The 23,625-nt window shown below is 42.0% G+C and overlaps 1 protein-coding gene across 7 annotated transcripts in view; it reads right to left on the reverse strand.

Annotated features, from left to right (window-relative positions):
• The window catches only part of IQGAP2 (IQ motif containing GTPase activating protein 2), a 315,054-nt gene that overhangs the window by 156,366 nt on the left and 135,063 nt on the right, over positions 1 to 23,625 (reverse strand). For 6 of the 7 annotated variants that reach the window (XM_002744847.6, XM_035291370.3, XM_035291369.3 and 3 more), the window contains one exon: positions 4,231 to 4,387. In XM_002744847.6, coding sequence (XP_002744893.2) covers positions 4,231 to 4,387 — 157 coding nt within the window. Of the gene's footprint in view, positions 1 to 4,230; positions 4,388 to 4,603; positions 4,879 to 23,625 lie in introns of those variants that run through there. The other variant, XM_054252167.2, reaches the window with a different exon arrangement.

Below are 23,625 nucleotides of genomic sequence, written 5' to 3' on the forward strand. Positions count from 1 at the left end.
TTTTCCCTCTGGAAGCAGTTCACTTCTTGTCTGTGCAGGCCACTGTCACTTGGACTGAATTATCCCCTTGCTGGACTCCATCCCCACCCTCATTCTCCTTCTGATTTGTTCTCTGCATAGCAGAAACTGATCTTTCTGAAGCACAAACTGCACCATATGGCATCACAAGGCTTCTCATTGCTGTCCCCCCCAACGAAGCATGAAATCTCAGGCGCTCCATGGGGCCTGAATGGCTGTACAGTCTCATCTCTTCTCTTCCTGGCCTCATCTTCCGCCACCATCCCTTTCAACCACTCCGCTATGGCCAAGCTCTTTTCCTCCCTGTGGCAAGTCTCTCACAAATGAGCTCCCTCTCTTTGGGCAGTTCTTCCCAGTGTCCACCCCTGACTGCAAATGGATGACTTTCTTCTCACTCTTCCATCCTCAGAGTAAACTCTTCCTCAGAGAAGCCCATCTCCTGGTTGTTGCTATCTACCCATAACACTGGCTTTCGTGTCTTCCTTTAGACACTTATCACAATTCACAGCTATAAATTCACTTAGTCTGCCTCCCTGCCACCACAAAACCAGGCCCATGTCTCCTTGGCTCATTTCCTGCCATTAGTGCCTAGAACAGTGCCTGGCATGTGATGGGTCTTGATAAGTGTTGTATGGATGAATGAATTCCACCCTATATGTATTTCTGTGGTGTTATGCCTTTATTGTCCTTCTCTACAACTGTATTGTAACTTGTGATATTAATGTTTATTCACCTATAAAGAGCAGTGGTTCTTAACTCAAACCTTAGCAGCACAGAAGTAAAGAATCAACTGCAGATGATTTATTAAGAGTACCGCTTCCTGGGTCAAGAGATTCTGCCTGACTTAGTAGTCCGGGGTGGGACCCAAGAATCCAATTTTTACATACTCCCATTAGGTGGTTCAGCAGGTGGCTTGAGCACCATTCTTAGAGGAAGGGTGTCACACTCAGTGTATTGAGTACATACTGAATAAAGCACAGAAGACAAGAAAAGGAATGGAATCATTTGGCTTCTGTGAAACTTTTATCATTCATTCCTTTATCCAACAGCTATTCCCCAAGCACCTACTATGGATCAGACCCTGCACCATTCCCTGGGGATGGGGCGTAGAGGCACACATGGTGCCTGCCTGCTTTACGATATACTATGGCATGTGCAAGAGGGACTGTGCCAGGAGCCGCAGTGCACATGGCATGGGCATGTAACTCAGACCTGGTGTGGAGGGCAGTGGTGGCCTTGGAAAAAATATTCATAACTGGAAAGCTGAACTCCACTCCTCAGGACATCTTTCCAACCCAAAATTAATGAGGAACCAGGGTTGTACATAAGCTGGCAGACAAAGAGAATGGGGTAGCACGAAAGCTCCTGTCTACTTAACTGATGCTCATCAAAGCTGCCGGTGCCAAGGCCAACATATTTTATGGCTGCAGTCTCGGCAGACCCTGCAGTGAGAGCCTGAGCTCACTGCATTCATGGTTTCCAGATGGCACGAGGGGCTAGGGCTCGGTGAGTGAGCGTTCCCTTGTGCTCCAATGTCTTTGCCTTAGTCCTATGATTTAGCTCTCATTGCAAAGGGCTATGTGATACGCTTCAGTCCTGAACAACACAATATCAGGAAGTTGAGTTACCTGTTTGCTAATATTTATCTCCTTTCATCTTTTGTATGAGAAATGAAAAGGCCCTAAAATAAAATTTTATAATTATATGGCAATCACTAAAAGTTTCCATCAAGAACACTAGGTACTTTCAGGGATTTAATAAAGAAAAAAAAACCTCTTTTCTGGTCCTTTCCATTTGTCTTTCCACACGGGGTCCTTTCCATTTGTCTTATGTTTTTTCTTTTAGCTCAGCAAAGAGGGGTTCCCACACCACAGAGGGCCACGGCCTCCCTCCTGCCATGACTCCCTCCTTCCTGCCTATCTCCCAGCATCACCTCTATGCCACGGGCCTTTCAGGGATCTGATGGGGGGAGGGGTGGCATCCCTTTTGTGATGTTTCACTTAGGGATGTCATTACCTGCCTAACCCCCCAAGTATTTTATTCTATAACCAGAAATTACAAATATTATTTCCCTTGTTCCCATCCAAAGAGAGGTTGCTATTCATTTAAATAATAGAATCTCTGATGCCAGGAGGAGAAGGTACCTGTTTAAGTTGTGGCGAGGCAACTGCCTTGAGGGCCAAGAGCTGATCTGGAGGGACGCTCCTATATTCAAGGTATACAATGTTCCAGGAAGAGAAAAGAACTAGCCCATACACTGCTCTTAGGCTCACTTCCATGAGGACTGTCTTCCCAGACTGATTCTCATAGTCTATGAAAGCCAAAAGAAAACCTGACATTCCCTTTCAGTTGAGCTGTAGCCTCAACTCTATCTACCCCAAACTCTATCATCAAATCTATGTAAGTTTTGGTACTGACAGACCTAGATCTTGATTATAGCCAGAAAAAAAGCAATGAAAAGAAGACAAGCTGTAGTCTACAATGTGGACAAATATTTATTTTGTGGAGAGATGATACAGATGGTCTTTTTCTGGGCTTCTCTGAATTTCTAAAAATATTTCTCAAAAAAATTTTTCTGAACTTTAATTTTAGCTGGCTAAGTTATTGTTTTATTAAAGTCCTGTGGCAGGTTAACAAGAGCTGGAACTCTGGAGTTCCATGAACTCAAATTTACTTTAATAAATGTGAACATTTTTATTTATAACATTTTTCAAGGCAAAAACTTTGTTCAGTTACCTTTTTGGCTAGGCTAGAAAAACAGACTCAAAATAAATTTGACAAGTTATCTTGCCTACTGTTAGCCTTAAAGATTATTCAAACATTCTATCCGTGTTTAATATACATATTTAGAGAATATATTTTGCTTAAAGAACTATGAATCATGCAATAAATGGGAAACCATTCCTTTTCCAATTTATTCAACACATTCCCTGCAGTCTAAGAGAAATAACTGTTCAGAATACTTGAAAATCTGCAGAAAAAAAAATTGATATAGAGAACAAAATGCACTAAAAAAATAAAGGCAAAGTTTCAAAGAAGCTCTAGAAACCTAGACCTTCAGCAGACGATAGGTCACACATTGCAGCGTAGAACACCAGACGTTTAAACATTCTGTTCTGAAGATGCATCGCTAATGGAGAAGACTTTTAGTTTGGTGTTTGCTTTTTCCTTTTCCTTTTGAATATAAAACTTCAAATGTAAAAAGCTATACAGAATAGCATAATGAACTCCTATGCACCCATCATTCAAATTAGTTATGAACTCACAGCCAGCTTTTTATCATCTGTCTACCTTTCCCTCAATTATTTTGAAACAAATCCTAGATGTATCATTTTATCTAAATACTTTGATATGTATCTCTAAAAGATTGGAATTTTTATTATTATAAAATTGGTGTTTATTTCAATTTTGTTTTCTTCTCCCTGCTTCTTCTAAATTTAAATAACAGTGTACTTCTTATTGTTGATCTTACTTCTTCTTCCTATTATTATTATTTTAGAGACAGGTTCTCACTCTGTTATCCAGGCTGGAGGGCAGTGGTATGATCATAGCTCACTGCAGCCTTGAACTCCTGGGCCCAAGCAGTCCTCCTACCTTGGCCTCACAAAGTGTTGGGATTATGGGCAAAAGCTACCACACCCAGCTGTTATGATGTTTCTAAAAGGGCTAAGATAGCTTTTTATTTTCTGATGCTTCCCAAATTAGCCCTGAAACAATTCTTAAAACTAGTTGTACACAAAGTGGTTAGTCATATTTTGTTTTAAACATCAAATGGAAAAGAATTATTGGCTAATCATTCAGCCTTCCTACTTTTTATCACATTGGGCCTAACTCTTTAGGGCCACAAGTTTGGGTACACAAGCTAGGAGTAATAAACTGTGCCTGTGGTGAAAAAAGGAGTGGTAGCATGCTCCCACTTTCACCTCTACTGGCACTAATAAGTCAAAAATGACTTCCATGAAGTATTCATGGAAGTAGGGGGAGGCATTAGCAAGCTGTACAAATCAGAGGTCTCTCAGCTTCAGACTAGAAATAGAAACACTCTGCTTTGTAAAACTGCTGCTGCCTCAGGAATGATACTAATAGGCTCCGAAGACATCCCCCACTCCCCAAAATCGTTACAGAAACACTAAGAGTAAAAGAAGGGAGAGGACATGAAATACCAAACTTTCACTTTTAGCTGGAAGCCAAAACCAATTAGATCTTGGTTACCTTATAACGTGTTTGTTCCACATCATAGATCTTTTTCTCTGATACCATTTTCGGGGCAAAGAACTTGGCTAACTTTGCAAGGTAAACTCCATTTCGAAGCCCTTCTTCCAGTTCAGTGGTTGGTGGCAATTCTTCAACTAAGCAAACTTCCATCCACCTAAAAGGATTAAAAAAGTATTAAAGTGACTCCAGTTGGGTAACTTTCTGAAAACGAAGGCATGCAGTATTTCGCTGTGTGTGTTGGAGACAAAGCAGGATCTGAAACAAACATCTTTAGGTGTCACTGGTGGGAAGAGAAGACTTTCTGGGTAGAATGAGGATTTTGAACATGAGATGAACAGGGGGAATGAAAACCCAGAGGTGCTGAACTTACTCTCATGCCAGAGCTTGCCAACTTCACCTTTATCTGAGCCTCTGCCAAGTCTCCTTTGTGCCAAAGGAGAAAAAGGCCAAACCATTTTGTATGGGTGAAAGTAGTCCTGCTGACATTAAAGAAAAAATAATTCCAAGTTTATGAGCCATTGGCAGACGCAATTCTTATAGGGCAGTGCCTCAAGGAGTGCATAGTCCAAAGTACCATAAAATCTACAGTTACCTCAGTCCAGGAATGACTACCAGGAAAGGTAAGAAGGCATGGAACAGGGCACTGGAATTCAGAAATAGACAAAGCTTGTTTAAATAATACACACTCCTTGTTCCAATACCAGGAACTTATTACAACACACTTATCTTTTTTGGGAAGATACAGTACTTAATGGGTTCTGAAAAAAATATTTTAGACGAAGATCAGATTAAACCTAAGATATTGCGCCAGTATTGTAGAAAAGAGAACACCAAGGTCAATTACTGGCTCAAGGACTTACAGTGGGAAAGGAGACAGGCCAGTGCACATTTCACAATGGTGTGCTGAGGATCTGCCAGAGTTATGAGAATACTCCTTTCTCGAGTAACTATTACCTACTAGAAGATCCAAGATGCCTGTGTGCAGTTCTCAGCAGGGAGCCCCTGGCCTCCCTGCCACCCAGCTACTGATCTACAAATCAAACTATTAGCATGAGCACCATATCTATACAGACAGTCTCCCTAGAGGATCATTAACACAATAGCCCTGATCCTGCCAACACCTGGAACGCAGCAGAGCACCATGCTGCAATATTAACAACTGATCCTGACCCAAGCCGCCAACACTGTAATGTGTCTGAACCGCTTGTAGCTCTGAATAACAACTTTATAAGTTCAAGAAGCCCCTAATAAGTGGTTATGACAGACCACTTATTAGGCACTATAAGACTAGAATCCAGTAGTCCCTCCTTATTCAAGGTTTCACTTTTGGCAGTTTTAGTTATCTGAGGCCAACTAATCTGAAAATATTAAACGGCAAGTTCCAGGATGTTGCAACTCATTAAGTTTGAAAGTGCATGCTACGCTGAGTAGTATGATGAAATCTCACGCTGTCCCACTCCCATTCCTTCCTCATCACAAGTTGGGTAAGTGCAGCACAACAAGATATTGTGAGACAGAGAGAGTCCACATTCACAGAACTTTTATCACGGTATATTGGCATAATTGTTCTGTTTTATTATTAGTTACTATTGTTAATCTCTTTCTGTGCCTAGTTGATAAACTGAACTTTCACATGGGTATGTATCTATATGAAAAAACAGTATATTCAGGGTTTGGTGCTATCTTCAATTTCAGGCATTCACTGAGGGTCTTCAAACATGGATGGGAGGGTAATAGTGTATATGAGAAAAATATAAACATAAGCTTTGTCTTCAAAGAGCATTAAATATAATTGAGAAGGCAACACAATTCCAAGGAAAAGCCTGAGAACCACATGAGAGGCTGTGATGTGCAATGCTATATGGTAGGATATAATCAGAAAATGTCTGGGAGTAAAGGGGAATCACTGGGCTATCACTGCAGCAATCAAGAAAAACATTAAAAAGAAGGTAGAACATGGACTTGGCTTGAAGAACGGAGTATAGTAAATCCTCACCTACTTGGAAACTATGAATTTAAGCAAAATAATGTGTGACAAAATCAATTTTACCATAGGCTAATTTCTATAAACAAGTTACACTGGGCACTATGGCTAATGCCTATAATTTCAGAACTTTGGGAGGGTGAGGTGGGAGGACTCCTTTAGGCCAGGAGTTTGAATCAGCCTAGGCAGCAGTGAGACCCTGGCTCTCTTGTTTTTTTTGAGACAGAGTCTTGCTCTAGGCTTGGGCCAGGCTGGAGTGCAGTGGCGCAATCCCGGCTCACTGCAACCTCTGCCTCCCAGGTTCAAGCACTTCTGTTAACTTAGCCTCCCAAGTAGCTGGGACTACAGGAGTACACCACCATGCCCAGCTGATTTTTGCATTTTGTTTTTAGTAGAGACAGGGTTTCACCATGTTAGCTGGGATGGTCTTGATCTCTTGACCCCGTGATCCGCCCGCCTTGGCCTCCCAAAGTGTGGGGATTACAGGCGTGAGTCACTGCGCCCAGCCAAACCCTGGCTCTCTTAAAAAAAAAATGAGCCGGGCATGGTGTTGTGCACCTGTGGTCTCAGTTACTCAGGGGGTAGGGTGGGAGGACTGCTTGAGTTTGAGGTTGCAATAAGCCGTAGTCAGGCCATGGCATTCCAGCCAAGGCAACAGTGCAAGACCCTGTCTCTAAAAATAATTAAGTTCCTATTGCCTATTTCTGGTCACAAAAACACTGCCAAACTTCTAAATAAAGACCAAAATTCTTCTATGTTAAACACTGAAATAAATGTGAGCTATACATACAATTAAGAAAGAATAACATAAACTTTTGGTATAATGAAGGGGCTTGGAAAAAAAAAGTAAGATAATTCTTCACTCTCTTATTCCAGTTCAGGATCTTGGGTGGCCAGAGCCTATCCCAGCAGCTTGTTGGGGGTGGGGGACACCAACCCTGGACAGGATGCATTCCCACTGGAAGACACGCTCACACCCCCACCACACTCACTCGGGTGGGGACAATGAGGCACATCAGTTAACCTAACAGGCACATCTTTGGGATGTGGAAAACAACAGGAGTGCCCAGAGAAAACCCACACAGACCTGGGGAGACCACACCAACTCCACAGTGGCCCCTTCTTCTTCCTCACCAACATTATGAGGAGATGACATCCAATGAAACGATGTTATTGGAGGACCTGTTGTAGCTGGAGAGGCAGGGAGAGAACCGGAAGCTGGGGAGAACAAAACTAAAGGCATAAAAGAAACATGGCTGACTCATGAAGAAAGCCCAGAGAAGACAGTGGGCTTTGGGGCTCATGGGGAGAAGACAGCCATGAAGCTGGGTCTTCCCGGTGACGCCAGGCTCTGGAGGGTCTAGCACGCGAGGACAAGTATTGATATTTGTAACCACGAGAAGCAGGGAGCTCCTGGCAGCCTTGCAGAAGAGGAGTGAGGTGCTGACAGTGGTAACCAGAGAGAATTGATCTGGTATAATGGATGCCTCAGAGACCAAGTCCTCTGTCAGGCCTTTCCTATTGTGAGGTGTTGAGCGACAAGATCAGCCAGGAAGAAATGGGAAGGAAGACAACCAAGAAACATTTCCAGGAAACAGTAAGAGGACCTGGGGACAGCTCAGAAAAGGGAGTCAAAAAACAGACAAAGATTATCAGCCAGGGAGAGGCACTGAGGTGAAGGGAGGGTTCTGCACCGGACTCAACCACATGGTGGTGGTGTGACTGCAAGCTAATCCCCTCACTTCTCCAAGCCTCAGTTTCTCTCCTCTGCTAAAGGAGGGGTGTTGGTGATGAGAAGTTGGTGATAAAGTCCTTGCCAGCTCTAACATTCTATAGGGCTGTGAATCAGGAAGAACAGGAACAGATAAGAAGCAATGTTGATGAACTTCCTTTCACATATCATGCATATCATTCACATATCATTTGAGCCTCACATCAAATAAATAAACTGAAGTAAGAATACCATGGACTTGCTAAATTTTGAAAAGAAGAAATCAATAATAATGCTGCCTCAAAAAAATGCGGCCATGTTAAGAGCCACTGCTCTAGACCAAGTTTCTAAGCTAAATAAACTAATTCGAGTATTAGGTGATTTCACAATAAAACATATCTGTTTACAAATAATTACATTTTCAAATAATTATCTTGGAAAAATGCAAGAAATTGTTTCTTACAGAGAAATATATGAATGCTTTATAACAACCTGGTAGTTGGGGTATATGTGTGAGGGGTAGGGTTAGGGGTAAACTGACAATTGGTAGCAAGAGTAGGGGAGATAAGTTGACAACTGGGAGCAAAGGGCAGGATGCAAAACTAAAAACTCTGAAGTATGATTATTTTAGAGTTGGGCTTGTTTCTAAGAACAGCTAATCACAGTTATTTTTGTTTATATTAAAATATACATGTAGTTGGTTTAAAACACTGGTACCAGGCTGGGGATGGTGGCTCACGCCTATAATCCCAGCACTTTGGGAGGCCAAAGTGGGCAGATCACTTGAGGTCAGGAGTTCAAGACCAGCCTGGCCAACATGGCGAAACCCCATCTCTACTAAAGACAAAAATTAGTCAGGCATGGTAATGGGTGCCTGCAGTCCCAGCTACTTGGGAGGCTGAGGCAGGAGAATTGCTTGAAACCAGGAGGTAGAGGTTGCAGTGAGCCGAGATTGCATCACTGCACTCCAGCCTGCACGACAGAGTGAGACTCTGTCTCAAAAAAAATTAAAAACAAACAAACAACCAACAACAACAAAAAAAAACAAAAAGAAAAAAAATTAAAAGAAAAAGAAAAACAAACAAACAAAAAACACTGATTGCAAAAACTTAGGTTAGGTTCAACCTATTTAAAATATAGGCCATGATTAATTCTTATAACATTAGCAACTGCTCAAAGGCAAAGGCCATTTCTTCTTTCTTTTCATAATTCCTTTGTGACTAGAAACCTGTTTACGCAAAGCAAGTACCCAACATATGGTTATGAAAGATTCTGACAGCCTAAGAAAAAGTTTCCCAAGCATCACAGTTACATCATAAAATCTTTTAAGATATTGCCAAAAAGTTACAAAATGTTACTTTTTTTAACATTAGGCATCAACGGAGATACCTCTTTTTCTCTGCCTTGAAAGCCAAAAGATGATGTTATTATCAATGACAACTAGTACTTATTGAGCACTATTTTGTGCCAGAATCTGGACTTGATATGTTATGGGGATTACTATTGAATCTTCTCATGACCCCCATAAGAAAGAGGTGCTATCAGGATCACCATTTGCTGATGATTTTCCCATGTTTTTCTCAGATTCCGTTGATTTTCTTTTTCTTTTTTAAAATTTTTGTTTCTTCTCTTTTTTTTTTTCTTTTGAGATTCTGTTGATTTTCTGACATGATAGCTGAGGTTTTCAAAGCTCAGAAAAGGCTAAGGCCACACAGCTCAATAAAGTTGCCAGGGGTCTCTGCTCCTCTAATTCCAACTTTTAGCTTCTCACAACTCACCAAACTGAATCCTCCAGTCTAGGCCTAGTGTGAAAAAAAAAAGCGATAACAAAATACTCCAGGGCTACTTCCAGAGTTCCACTGCTTGGAGACACAGATGTTATCACCGTTTCAGTATAAACGGTGGTCAGAGGATAGTATATTCACTGCCAGGGTTGAGGAGATTCCTGGGGCTTCATTTGCTCTCTCAGAACTCCCTCTTTGTCACCTACCTTGCAACAGGCACAGTAAATGGTCCAGGTTTCCCCTTGTGATGCTGTAGCAGGGCAGAGGTGGGATACAGGAAGCTTAGAGCCTATTCAAATGCAGGAAGGCCCACAGGCTTAGAGCTCTCAAAGCTCCTTTCAATAAGATATGCTTCAGAAACTTGTATCAATCATCAGTCCATATATGATCAACAAACAAAACTATTCTTCTGTGATAGGTGACACACTCTGCTGACAGGTTAACCAGTCAGACTGGGTACTTAACACTGCTCTAAAGGTATTAAAGTCCCTCACAATGAAGCAGGAGCCATGATATGCTGGAGTGCAGTAGCATGATCTTGGCTCAATGCAACCTTCGTCTCTCGGGTTCAAGCAATTCTCCTGCCTCAGCCTCCCGAGTAGCTGGGACTACAACTAATTTTTATATTTTTAGTAGAGACAGGGTTTCACCATGTTGGCCAGGCTGGTCTTGAACTCCTGACCTCGTGATCTGCCCGCTTCAACCTCCCAAAGTGCTGGAATTACAAGCATGAGTCACTGTGCCCGGCCAATATGCAAACTTCTAAACTAGTGCACAATCATCATGTGGGCTGACTAGGCTTTGGATTGATTTTTTAAGTATAAGGAAAAAACTTCAAGCACAGATACTGATATAGGAGTTAAGAAGAAATCATTCAGGCAGATAGCAAGGGTATGGGAGTCCTTGGTAGGGCTTTTCTTTTTTATGAAAAGCAGCCCCAAATCATATCCTAAAACAGAGCAGCCTGTGGGCTGGGAGCTTGCACAGGTGAATGTCAGCAGGAACTAAGGACTAGACATGTTGAAGATGACGGCTCCATCTTCCCTTCTCTGCCAGCCATGTGTACTGTAAAGGAGCACACATGATGGCTCCATCAACTGGAAAGTTCATTTGCATAAGGAGATTAGGGTGGGGCCACCAGCCTTCCCCATGCACTACGTAAACATCATACCTGATTGAACCAATCTATGAGCCCTATGTAAATAAGACACCGCCTCTTAAAACCAAACTATAAAACTCAAGGCATTTGCTACCAGCAGGTCCTTTCTGCTGGGAGACCCATTCTTAAATAATGCTTCATTGTATGAATACATCACATTTATTTATTTATTTATCAGTTTTTGGACATGTTATTTTTCCTCCCAACTTTTTGACAATTGTGAATGATGCTGCTATAAACACTTGTGAACTAGTTTTTGCACTGACGTATGTTCTCAGTTCTCTTGGGTATATACCCAAGAGTAGAATTGCTAGGTCACATGGTAACTATATGTTCAATCTTTTTAGAACTTTCAGACTGTTTTCCAAAACAGCGGTACCATTTCCCCTTCCCACCAGCAGTGTATGAGGATTTCAATTTCTTCACATCCTTGCCAATACTCTTCTTTTTGATTACAGCCATGCTAGCAGATGCAAAGTGGCATCTCATCATAATGAGAAAATCAAAACCATAGTTTTGATTTTTATTTCCCTGAGGGCTAATGATATTCAGCTTCTTTTTATGTGGGTATAGCCCCTTTATGTACTTCTGGAGAAAGGTTTTTCAAATCTCTCTCTCGTGTTTTAGTTAAATTATTTGTCTTTTTATTTTTGAGTTGTAAGAGTTCCTTACATATTCAGTATACAAGATTATTTGATCTATGATTTGAAAAATATTTCCTCCATTCTATGGGTTGTCTTTTCACTTTCTTAATGGTGTTATTTGAGGCAAAAATGTTTTTATTTTGATGAAGTCTCATTTATCTAATTCTTCTTTTGTTGCTTATATTTTTGGTGTTCGATATGTTACATATTTACACCTATGTTTTCCTCTCTTTTATCTCTTAGTTTAGATCTTTGATCCATTTTGAACTGCCTTTTGCATATGGCGTGAGACGAGAGTCTAACTTCATTCTTTTGCATGTGGCTACCCAGTTGTCCCAGCACCATTTGCTGAAAAGCCTACCTTTGTTGAACTGTCTTGGCACCTATATTGAAAATTGACTGTGTAAGTAAGTGTTCACTTCTGAACTCTCAGTTCTAGTCAGCGATCTGTATGTCTATGACTTATGTATGGACAGTACATAAAGTGTACGCACATAAAATCAAGCTAGAGATACTTTATGGGTCATCAAGAGCCTGTCCTCACATTTGGCCTAAAAATCCATAGAAATAACAACCAGAATTTTCCACCTTCCCCCAACACTGTTCTTGCATTCACTGCTTTTTCTCCATCCCTTCTATTGATTACTTTTATCAGCCCAGAACCCCAATATGTGAATGTCTTGCTCCAAAGCAAAAGTTGAAGCTATTTCTTATAAGCATCTTAAGGGTTGCTAGAGAACTTTATCTTTCTCTTTTTAGGGTGAGACTACTTTTTTATTAGTATTGCTTGTTTTCTATTCTCTCTGCAGGGAAAGTTTGGATCATCTACAAGGCACAGAAAAACAAAATGGAAGTAAAAGGAATTTACTTTTTATCATTCAACCAGTCTCTCTTCAACGTGTGTGTGTGTGTGTGTGTGTGTGTGTGTGTGTTTTGAATTTGAGGTGGCTTCCCTAGTGCCAACATATGTGTAAATGTACCAGGGCTGATCCAAGTGACAGTGGTAGAAGAAATGGGTAGTGGGAAGTGGGGAGATGGAAGAAGGGGAGAGAAAGGAGAAATCTTCCATGTTTTAGGGCAAGAAGAAAAATTTTGTCTTGTGGGAGTTAAAAAAAAAAAAACCACTGTAAAAAATCCTGGAACAAACAATCCTTTCTATTGTACTATTTTGTGCTTTGCAGAACATGTGAAAGTTGTTTTGTGGAGGCATTTGCTATCTGAGTTGTTATTCAGGAAATCACCAACTATAAATCTTGGTCTCTATCATACAGTGCTGTATGGAATAAATATTCTGATGGTAGAAGTGCTGGCCAAGAACAGAAAAATGTGTTTTATCTGCATAAGCCCTGTTTTACTGCAGTGCCCTGTTCTATAAACTTTCAAGTATCGCAAGTCAATTTCTCCTCTAATATTTTAAAAATCAGCATATAAGATATACTCTAAAAGAATATAAGAATATCTGGCCTTTGTTTTTATGTATAGCATGATTGGTCACTTTTCATTCTTCTGTGTCAACAGACAGTAAAAACATCAGAAGGACTAAGTTAAGTTCTCATGGCAAAACTTTTCATCAGCTGGAGGCCAATACAGAATTGCCACCATGATTCCATTAGCCTTATTAGCCCAGGGGAACATGGCTATAGGAACCCACCCTGCAAAACTGAGGCGGGCATCGTTGGGCCCCCATCCTTCTCTCATACAAAACTTATTTCATTCATTCTAAGAAAGTGATAAGAAAGGCTATTTTCTTTAGTAAAATTTTTGCTTTAAGAATGCTAATTATTTTCTTTAAAACACAGGCACACAATACCATGAAAAGAATCAGCACATGACTTCAAGATCTAATAGGAGTGGAGCAGACTTCTGAGGACTTATGTCTCATTCTTCTCTTTCAGGGGGAGATGATATGGTAGAATCTGCTGAGTTTGGCAAGCTTCCCCAAACTGCATTCCACAGAACACTGGCTCAGATGCTAAGACAGACTATTGCTAGAAATATGGATGTGAAAGGTGATTCTAGTGAGGTTTTAGACAGAAAAGAGGAACGTGTTACTAGACACTGATGAAAAGGCAATCCTTGTTATAAAATGGCAGAGAACGTTGCTGAATTGCGTTTTTGTGTTTTGTGGAAGGTAGATATTCCATTGAGATTTCTAAGCCAAGTGTTGAAAGCCTGCTGTGCTTCCCTTGCCACTTTCCTTTCTCCTGACTGCTTCTAGCAAAGTGCAAGAGAAGTGGGAGAAATTAAAGAAAAAACTGTTAGGCTAAACAAACCAGAACTTAAAGATCTGGAAAATTCTAAGCTTATCCATATTGCAAAGAAATGAGAAGATGTTATGGAGAGGATACCAACTCTGTGACTAGACAACCACTCCCTAAAGAGTGACAGTGGGACTCACAGATCTCATCAGCCATCTCAACAGACGCCAGAAATAGAGATGGGGCTGTACCAGCAGCAGAAACACTGTTAGCTTGGACTAAAGGGGACAGAGACAGGACACAACAGCACTAGGCTTCTGGGATGCTACAGGATGGGACAATAGAGCTCTCTGGCTCTGGCTGTAAGCATGTATTATTCTTCAAGAAAAAGGAAGAATGGTCCCTAAAGCTGCCAATCTCACCCAACCCAGAAGTGTTCAGGCCTAGGGGGCAAGGAAGTCTCTCTTCCATTTCAAAGGATACAGCTATCTCTGCCTCAGTGTCACTGGGTCATGCTGTCCTTGTCCAAGGCCTCAAAAGCAAAGCTGCCACCTGTGGCCTTGAAGAAATTCTGCCAGCCCAGTGGGCCTGGAGGACAGAGCATCATGTAAAAAGAATTATTCTCAGGCCTTAAAATCGAACGGAATTTGCCCAGCTAGGTTTTGAACTTGCTTTGGACCCATGACCCTTTTTTCTTCCTTCCAAGTTCTCCCTTTTGGAGTGAGAATGTCTTTCCTAAGCCTGTCCCATCATTATTTTGGAAGCAAATAACTTGTCTGGTTTCACAGGTTCACAGCTGGAGAAGAATTTCTGCCTCAAGATGAATCACCTATCTTGAGTCTCACCCACCTTGATTTAGATGATATTTAGATGAGATTTGGGACTTAGAATTGAGGCTAGAATGGGTTAAGCCTTAGGCTGCTGAATGCAGGTTAATGTATTTTGCTGTGAGGAGGGCATGAATTTTGGGGGTGCAGAGGGCAAAGTGTTATGAGCAGAACTGTGTTTCCCTACCCAAATTTATATGCTGAAGTCCTCACCCCAAATATTTCAAAATGAGACTGCATTTGAAGACAGGACATTTAAAGAGAGATAGTTAAGTTAAAACGAGGTGATTAGGTGTGCTGCTGTCCTTATAAGAAAAGGTGATGAGGGCACAGACAGCTCCCAGGGCTGCACACTCATAGAAGGAAGACAGGAGGACATAGTGAAAGGGCCATCTGCAAAGCCAAGGAGAGAGGCCTCAGAAGAAACCAAACCCATGACACCTTGCTTTTGGATTTCCAGCCTCCAAAACTGTGAGAAAGTAAAGCCCCCCAACCTGTGGTATTTTGTTTATGGCAGCCTGAACAAACTAATACACTAGCTAAAACATAACTCCCATCATCCTCTAAAATTCCTACCCCAATTTTAGTTCTCTCCACTGCATTTATTACTACCTGGCAGACTAGGTATTAATACTCATTTGTTTGACTGGCTCACCCAATTAGACTGTGAACTCTACAATAGCAAGGACCTTACCTGTCTTGAGAGGCATCTAACACAATGATTGAGAGCCCACACTCTAGAGCTCGATGCCTGAGACTGAATCAAAGCTCTGCCACTTACCAGTTACATGACCCTTGGGCAAGTGAATTAATCTGAGTCTGTTTTCTAATCCATAAAATGGGATAATAATAGAACTGCTTCAAAGGGCTGTTATGAGTTAATGGGAGAAAAGCATTAGAACTGTGCCTGGCATGGTACCTTTCATGGTAGCTACTGCAGTTTTTACTGCTTACCACCATATCCCAGACCATCCCTCTGTCTGACTGCCAATATAATTCGCTTTTCACATCTGACCTTCAGCACTATTTGTTTAGCTCAGCACTATTTGTTTAGCCATACAGACTTCCTTATGCAGGAAGTATGCCAGCATTCTGACTATCAAACATGACTTCTCTCCTCCCAGTCTGTTGCATCCCCTGAACAACCCACTCCTCCCCCTAAACACATTCTATTGCCTTACACCACATACAGTCTTAAATGGCATTTAGTAGGGGGTATGTAAATATTTACATGTGCTCAGGAGAGCGAGGTTTCTGCTGTAATGAGACTCCCACTCTACTGATAATGCCAGTCGCAAACAATGGCAGCTCACATTTACTAAGCACATGGGCCAGCAGCAGGTACATATATGAATGTATTCTCACACTAACCTGATGAGACTGATATTACTCCCCTTTAATAGAGAAGGAAGAAGAGGCTCAGAAAGTTAAGTAACTTGCTCTCAATTACACAGCTAGTAGGTGGCTGAGCTGTGATTTAAATTCAGGTTGTCACCTCTACAGGACACCTCTCTGCCACTCTACTCTGCTCTGACAAATCTTTTAAGATTAATAGGGTGAACAGGGCTTAAGCTCACCTCCTAGGAGTGTTCTTTTTTTAAGCAGAAGCCTTAAGTGAAGCCTTTTCTAAAACTAAAATGAGCCAATTCAGATCTTCATAAACTATGCTTTCCTAACGCCAGGTGTGCCTGTGCTTTAAGACAAGAAGAAGGTGAATATACTCTTTAGGACTGGCTGAAGAGGCTGCTGTCGCTTTCAGAAGTGTCTGTGGGGGTACAGCTGTGTTCACTGGACCTTGGACCTCCAAAAATCTGGCTTCAAACTTGGTTCTGCCACTGTATTCATCTTGATTACGTTGAGGTACAACAATCTCTCTGGGCCACAATTTCCTCTGTCAGAAAATTGGGTACAATACTTGCTACCTCACACAGAAGTCATGAGAATGAAAACAGATGCTAAGTGTGAAATCACCTAGGAAAACAGTACCCAGCATGCACCAGGACCCTCAAGAAACAGTTGTTAATGAAATGAAATGAAAAGGAGTTAGACAGGTGGGCACCAGTTTAAAGCATAATGCTACAAAGGGTCCATCACACTGTTCTCCACAGAGCAGCCTGGCCACACTGACCTGAACACGTGAGGTCTAAAGTCTTCTAGGTGGAGACTACAGTGGGATGTGACCCACTGCAGGAAAATAAGCTGACCAAAGGGCCTTGGAGAACTGAGCTCAAAAATGGGACTCTGTCAACCTGCCCTCCCTAGAACTTGCTACAGGGAAGGCTGTCATGTCTGTTTGCAGTGCAATGCACCTTCGGTTTTATAAGATAACCATAAACTGGGGTGCAGAGGAAGAGTCAAGAAGAACTGAAAGTACTCAGCAGCAGTTTCCTGGCACATCTACACGTATCTGAGGCTTTTGCATACATTTTGGTCTAAATAACTTAAGACTTGATGAAGCAGAGTCTCCTTCCTGGGTTTGTCTACACTGTGCACATGCTCTAACCACAAAATAATCACTGTCCTTGCACTTTTAAACATGTCTTTGCCCCAACGTAGGCAGGAAAATGAAAGCAACAAGCATAACAAGATCATTATAAACTTACTTAAATTGCCACAACTCCTTCCTAACTTGACTTCCCTCTTCTAAGCCCCAAGCAAGTATGCAATGTGGAATTGTTAAATAAGGGACACTCCAGAACACCAGGAGAATGCCATAACTAAAGCCAGGCCATATTTCAACACATAAGAAACATAACAGGCAGAAGCTGTATCCAGTATGAATTTCCTTCCTTCTTTTTCTCCCTTTAAACTACAGTTGTCCTATGTCCACAGTTAACCCCTTCTTGGAGGTGGTGAATGAGGGAGAGTTGTACAGACTGATTCCTCTACAGCCTAAAGGATCAAAAGAGAATAGCTCTCAGCAGGTAGTGTGAAGTAACAGCACAGTGAAAAATTCAGCTGTGAGGAATGTCATGTTAATACCATATTTGCAGTGTTTTCTTCCTCTAGCTATGTCCTCTGCCCAGCCCTTATTGATTTCCCCCACCTCCACTACCAGCTGTACCTAGGAAGTGACAAACAGGGACTCACTAGATGCCATCAATCATTGTCACCAAGAAGAGAAAGAAAAGAATCCAACATATGTTCTCGCAAATGCCTCCCACTCTCCACTCCCACCTCTTCCTCTTCACTGACACACACTCTTTATAAGCAGTAAGCCACTTTTTAACATCTCTTGAGTGAAAACATTTGAGGCACAGATAGGAGGAGCATCCCACGCACCATTCTTTCCTGACATGTGTGTCCGTAGTTACAGTGTACACAGCAAGACCAAGGCAGGACAGAAGAACAGAAAGATGCACAATACAGGTAGCAGATGGTACTCTGCAACTCATTCTAACGACAGAACAGGAGTTTCCTATTTGTCCGCTGACCACCATGACGCTTGATAGATCAATTCCTATGGCAACAGCTCTAAGTCTAATGCACTACAAATAAAAAAGGGATTAAAAATTTTTTTTTTTGAAAAGGAGTCTCAATCTGTTGTTCAGGCTGGAGTGCAGTGGTGTGATCTTGGTTCACTGCAACCTCCACCTCCCAGGTTCAAGTGATTCTCCTGTCTCATCCTCCCGAATAGCTGGGATTACAGGCATGCACCACCATACCCAGCCAATTTTTGTATTTTTAATAGAGACAGGGTTTCACCATGTTGACCAGGTGGTCTTGAACTCCTGACCTCAAGTGATCTGCCCACCCCAACCTCCCAAAGTGCTGGAATTACAGGTGTGAGCCACCACACCTGGCCAAAAAGGGATGTATTAAATAGATATGGACACCTGTGTTCATTTCTGAGAATAAAACAAGAGGTAGAGTGTGGCCACTTCCATCACAGGCCATAGGAAAATATGTCTCTGGCTCTGTTGAGAAATGCTGAGTGTATGATAAAATTATACTGTTTGCTAAGAAGAACGATGGCAAAGATAACCTAGCTGCCACCCCCCGCCCCAAGTGGAAAACTGCTTGCAGCATTCTAAAGTAGCAAAACAGTATATGTGTATCATACACCGGTTAAAACAATTCTTTAAGCATAGGATATGTGATCCTGCCCCCGTGGCTCCCTCATGGAAAATACTTTCTGGTTTGTCTGTGATCAGTGGTAAGTGGGCACCAGCTGCCTACCTAGTTTATCTTGGTGCTATGAGAAAACACAGGACACTTGTTTGTTAATAATAATCACCTCTTCAGAGAGAATAACTACATGGGTCAGGATCTGCTCAAGGCCCTCAGTCCGGAATGCTGTCAGCCCATGAGGCTCTCAGCTTGGAAGGCTGTTGACCCCCAGACAGTACCATTTTGTTGTTCTATTTGGGTGTCTGCTTCTTAATGCCTTCAGCGCCGCCTGGGTGGGGGTCTCTACAACCAAGCTGGTCTTGGTATGGCTCCATAACTCTCTCTTGGACATCTATTCTGGCTTAATAAAATCAACCAGGACCAATGATATGCATGTAACCACTATGATATTAAAAAATAAACTTAGATGACAGGAGGGAGTGTAAAGTAATAACTCATTATATAAGTGAAATACTATATAGGCATTAATATTTATATGACAACTTAGCAAAATGGAGGAAAGCTGATACAGTAAAGTGAGTAAAAGAGTAACAAAAGCACATGCACTTGTCATGTGTGTTAACATGTGAAAAAAACCTGGGTAAAAAGTCACCACGATTGCTTCAACTATTTTCCAAATCTCAGTTTGGCCCTACAAAGACAGGTAGCAATGAAATGGATGCATACCTAGCAAAATGGATGGAATCTCCAAAGCCTAGTGAAAAAGAAACTAAGGAACAAAATGAGATAGCCATATCATTTGCATAACTAAAAATACACACAAAATGAGATACATTGCAAGAATGCACACAAATCTAAATGAAACCTTATATTTAAGTCAGAATGGCTGCCTATGGCAGGGAACCAGGGATAAAAGGAAATAACTTTCAGGGGTCCAGCACAAACCAGCGCCCACCATGTGCCCAGAGATACTGTGTACCATTACCTAAAGAGTGTGGTCAGCTCGACCTTTGCCCCTGAGGTCCTTCAGCAAGCCTAGGCATGGTTTTAAGACTGTAGTGTAAACTGGTGCAATTTCAGACCACCAGACATTTCCTCTCCATGGCATGTCCCTTGTTCCCAAACAGTAGCTGCCTTTTATGATGCTACTTCTGTTCTGTCCATTTCTAATTTTCCCTGTTTAACAAGATTGAAAAGCTGCAGGAAATCATCATTAATGAGAAACATTTAATCATATTGCTACTGTATACACATCATGTTACACAACGGTATAACAACTGTATAGTTATATATATATAGTTATGTATATATATGTATATGTAGAGACAACTATATAGAATATGAATATACACTCATATAACTACATATGTATCTATAGTCCTATCTCTATAGAGTTATCTATAAACTATAGATAACTATTCAGAAATTATTTCCACTTGGCTACAAAAGAAACTGGCAAGAGTGTTTACTTCTGGGAAGGGGAACTGGGTAGGAGGAAGATACAATTTTCACTGTCCCTTCCTTTAAGCCTTTAAAATTTTGTACCATGTGTATATATGAACAACAAAACAAAATTAAAGCACTTAATTAAACAACCACTCACTCTGTACACATTACATTACACAGTAGGCTCAAGAAGTAAAGTTCTGGCTGGGATCGGTGGCTCACGCCTGTACTCCCAGCACTGTGGGAGGCTGAGGCAGGCGGATCATGGGGTCAGGAGACCAAGACCATCCTGGCCAACATGGTGAAACCCCACCTCTACTAAAATACAAAAACCAGGTGTGGTAGTATGTGCCTGTAGTCCCAGCTACTCGGGAGGCTGAAGCAGGAGAACTGCTTGAACCCGGGAGGCAGAGATTGTAGTGAGCTGAGATTGTGCCACTGTACTCCAGCCTGTCAACAGAGTGAGACTCTGTATAAAAAAAAAAAAAAAGAAGAAGAAGAAGAAGAAGTAAAGTGTTCATTATACCAGAACCAGTAAAAATCTGACCAGGTTCTCTCTAAGCTACATCCTGGTTTGCCTTAGCTAGATGCATCTCCACCCAGCACAACCACAGACAGCTCACAAGGTGGCAGCATTTACTGCTGTGTTTGGCTGTACATCCTTGATTTTATATGTAGGTTAATAATCAATTAGAGCTCTGCCACCCAGAATATCTTCCTAGGACCCAAGTCAGCTGGGAACTATTATCTCTGTCAAGGGGCCCCGTCCTTGTGTCTCTGTGCTTCTTGGCTCTGAGGAGTGTAGACTCTTGTGAGCCATTGTGGGCTGCAGGAGCCTCTGGGGAATTCAGGGTCTTTACTCCTTGACAAAGAAAGCATGTTAAAAATTGTTTCAAATGAAGATACTCATCTTAGAAGTCAGCTTATTTACCATCTGCCAGCTTTTTGGTCAGAGCAGCAACATTTGGGGTGCTGTGGCTGTGGAGGCAGGAAGATGATGAGAGGTAGGGGCCGCCAGGGGATCGCGGCTTTGGACTGGCTAGAAAGTGGTGCCTGTGGCGACCCATTCCTACATTATGCTCAGGAATAGGGCATCTAAACTACTATCCACATTGAATTCACACTCAGAAAGCCTTGGAGGTGACTAGGAGTTTCTAGACAGATAATTAAGTACCATGTCACTTGCCTTACAATTTCATTATTATTCTGTATTGACATAGACATCAGAATAGAGAAAACTTCTTTCCGTGGAACACCCAAATGGGGGGACATGTAAGTCTACATGACAAAAAAAAAAGAAAAAAAAAATCACAAAACCAAACCAAAAAAAAAAAAAACCTTGTCTCACATACCTTGGGAAATAAAAGACAAGTGGAACTTTTAGGAGGGAGGGGCAAGAGGAATCCAGAAAACAGATTGTTACAAAATAAGAAAATGTAAGTTCAAACTCACAACTGACTACTATGCCCTCCTAGGAAAAAGAAGACAGATAAGAAGAGACTGATGGATGCAAAAAGAAACTGGCTAAGAAGCAGAAGACACACACACCACGGATTTCCCTGACAGGAAGCACAAATCATCGGGACTGGCTAGGTGACAACGAGGCTCCCAGCTCCATCGCCTGGGAAAATGATCAAGAGCTCCTCCGAGAAACAGGCTGGAGGAACATGATGCCCAAGAGTGGAGGCGAGGAGGCCAGTCCGCCTAAAGCTCCGAGGCCCACTTGCACATTTATGTCCCTCCGACCACCATCAAGCACTGGTTCATGATCACTGAAATGCTTCACCTTTAATGAAGTCATTAGCGACCACACAGAGAGACGGGCTGAAAACCACAAGGGGTGTCACGCGAAGGTTTGAGGGAACAGGAGCTGGTTACAAGAGAACTCTATTCCACTCTGGCATTCTTAAGTTTCAGGAAATATGGCTTGAACGGCAGTGCAGCCAACTCTGTGCAATAACAAATCATGCTGCGAGGGTGTTCTGGGCTGGCTTGGGTTTCACAATGCCTCCATTTCATGGCTGTGAGGCAGCCTCACCCTACACCTTCCAGTACTGATTATCTGTAAGACACAGGATCTGAAGCTGGCCAGTTATCATCTTCACAATCTAAACAGCTACAGCCATTGCTAACTGTATTTCCTGACCACAGACATGAAACATTTCTATTTCTTGCTCCTTAATTCTAGCAATATACAAAGACTATGAAATGAATGGGCACACACACACAGATGTAAAGTCCTTACATATGTGAAAAGATTTCTCTATAACATAAACAGTGGACACCACTAGCAAGCAGAGGCCTACAGTCAGGTGGTAATAATGGAAGAGCCACTCTATGTTAGAATGTGGCAGAGCTAAAAGGCTGTATCTACCTAGTGGGCAGATGCAAAGCATGATATCCAATTGTTCCAGGTATGAGGAAACAAATGTAAAGCAACTTTTAACCAGTAGAAACCCATCTGTTGACAAGACCTGTCCCTCAAGGGGCTCAAGGGATAAAATAAGGAGATTTCAGATTTTATCAGGAAAGAAAGTGTCAGTGGAGGTATTTAGTAGCTAGGTAGAATAGAAGTGTTAGTGATATTTAATCACCTCAATTATTTACATAAACTGGAATAAATCCAGACTAACTTTCAACAGGGCTTGGAAACAGATACCTGCAGGGGTGAGGTCAGTACTGGTAAGGAACAAAGCTGGCTGGGTTGGGGGCTCTAAGCAAGTTGGCTCTGGCTCACAGCTGCTTGTGGAAACGTGGACCATAAGGGCCTGACCTTGGGTTTTTTAAGAAGTGGAAGATTCAGATCTTTTATGAGTTCTTCTGATTTTTAAATGCCTACAACTAACTGAAAAATAGTGGCTGGGCACAGTGGCTCATGACTATAATCCCAACACTTTGGGAGGCCAAGGCAGGAGGACTGATTGAGCACAGCAGTGAGACACCATCTCTATAAGAGATTTTTTTTTAGTTAGAAGGGCATGGTGTTGCATGCCTGTAGTCCCACCCAGGCGAAGGGCTGAGATGGGAGCATTGCTACAGCCCAGGAGGGTGAGGTTTCAGTGAGCTGTGATTGCACCACTGTATGCTAGTCTGGGTGATGTTATAACAAGACACTGTCTCAACACGCACACACACGTCCATGGAGACCCCTACCACACCTTTCCAAGGTGAAATACATTTTAAGCCTACTGATCAAATCTGCCACAGATACCAGTAAGTATTAGCGTGGTCCTGCCCTCCCTCTGACACTGCAGGGAAGGATGCACAGGAAGAACATCCTGGGCACTACATGGAGGGTAGGTACAGAGAGAGAATATTACTAACTTAAAGAGGTGATTGTTAAGTGGGCCTTTTCTCTTATTCTTAGAATATAGCCAAGACAAAAGCTGAGGGCAACAGGGCTAAGTACCCTACTTAGAAAGCCATAAACAAGTAGGGACAGACACTGCCCACTATGGCTTCCCCAGGAGGTCAGAGGACCCATCTTACTATCTGACCATAGCTCCTCTTCCCATGCAAGAAAAGGGAGAAGGGTTGATGCTGGCTCTATGGGGAGGGCAAGTTTCTA

Source organism: Callithrix jacchus, chromosome 2 (genome assembly GCF_049354715.1).
Source record: "Callithrix jacchus isolate 240 chromosome 2, calJac240_pri, whole genome shotgun sequence".
In the NCBI taxonomy this organism is placed as follows: Eukaryota; Metazoa; Chordata; class Mammalia; order Primates; family Cebidae; genus Callithrix; species Callithrix jacchus.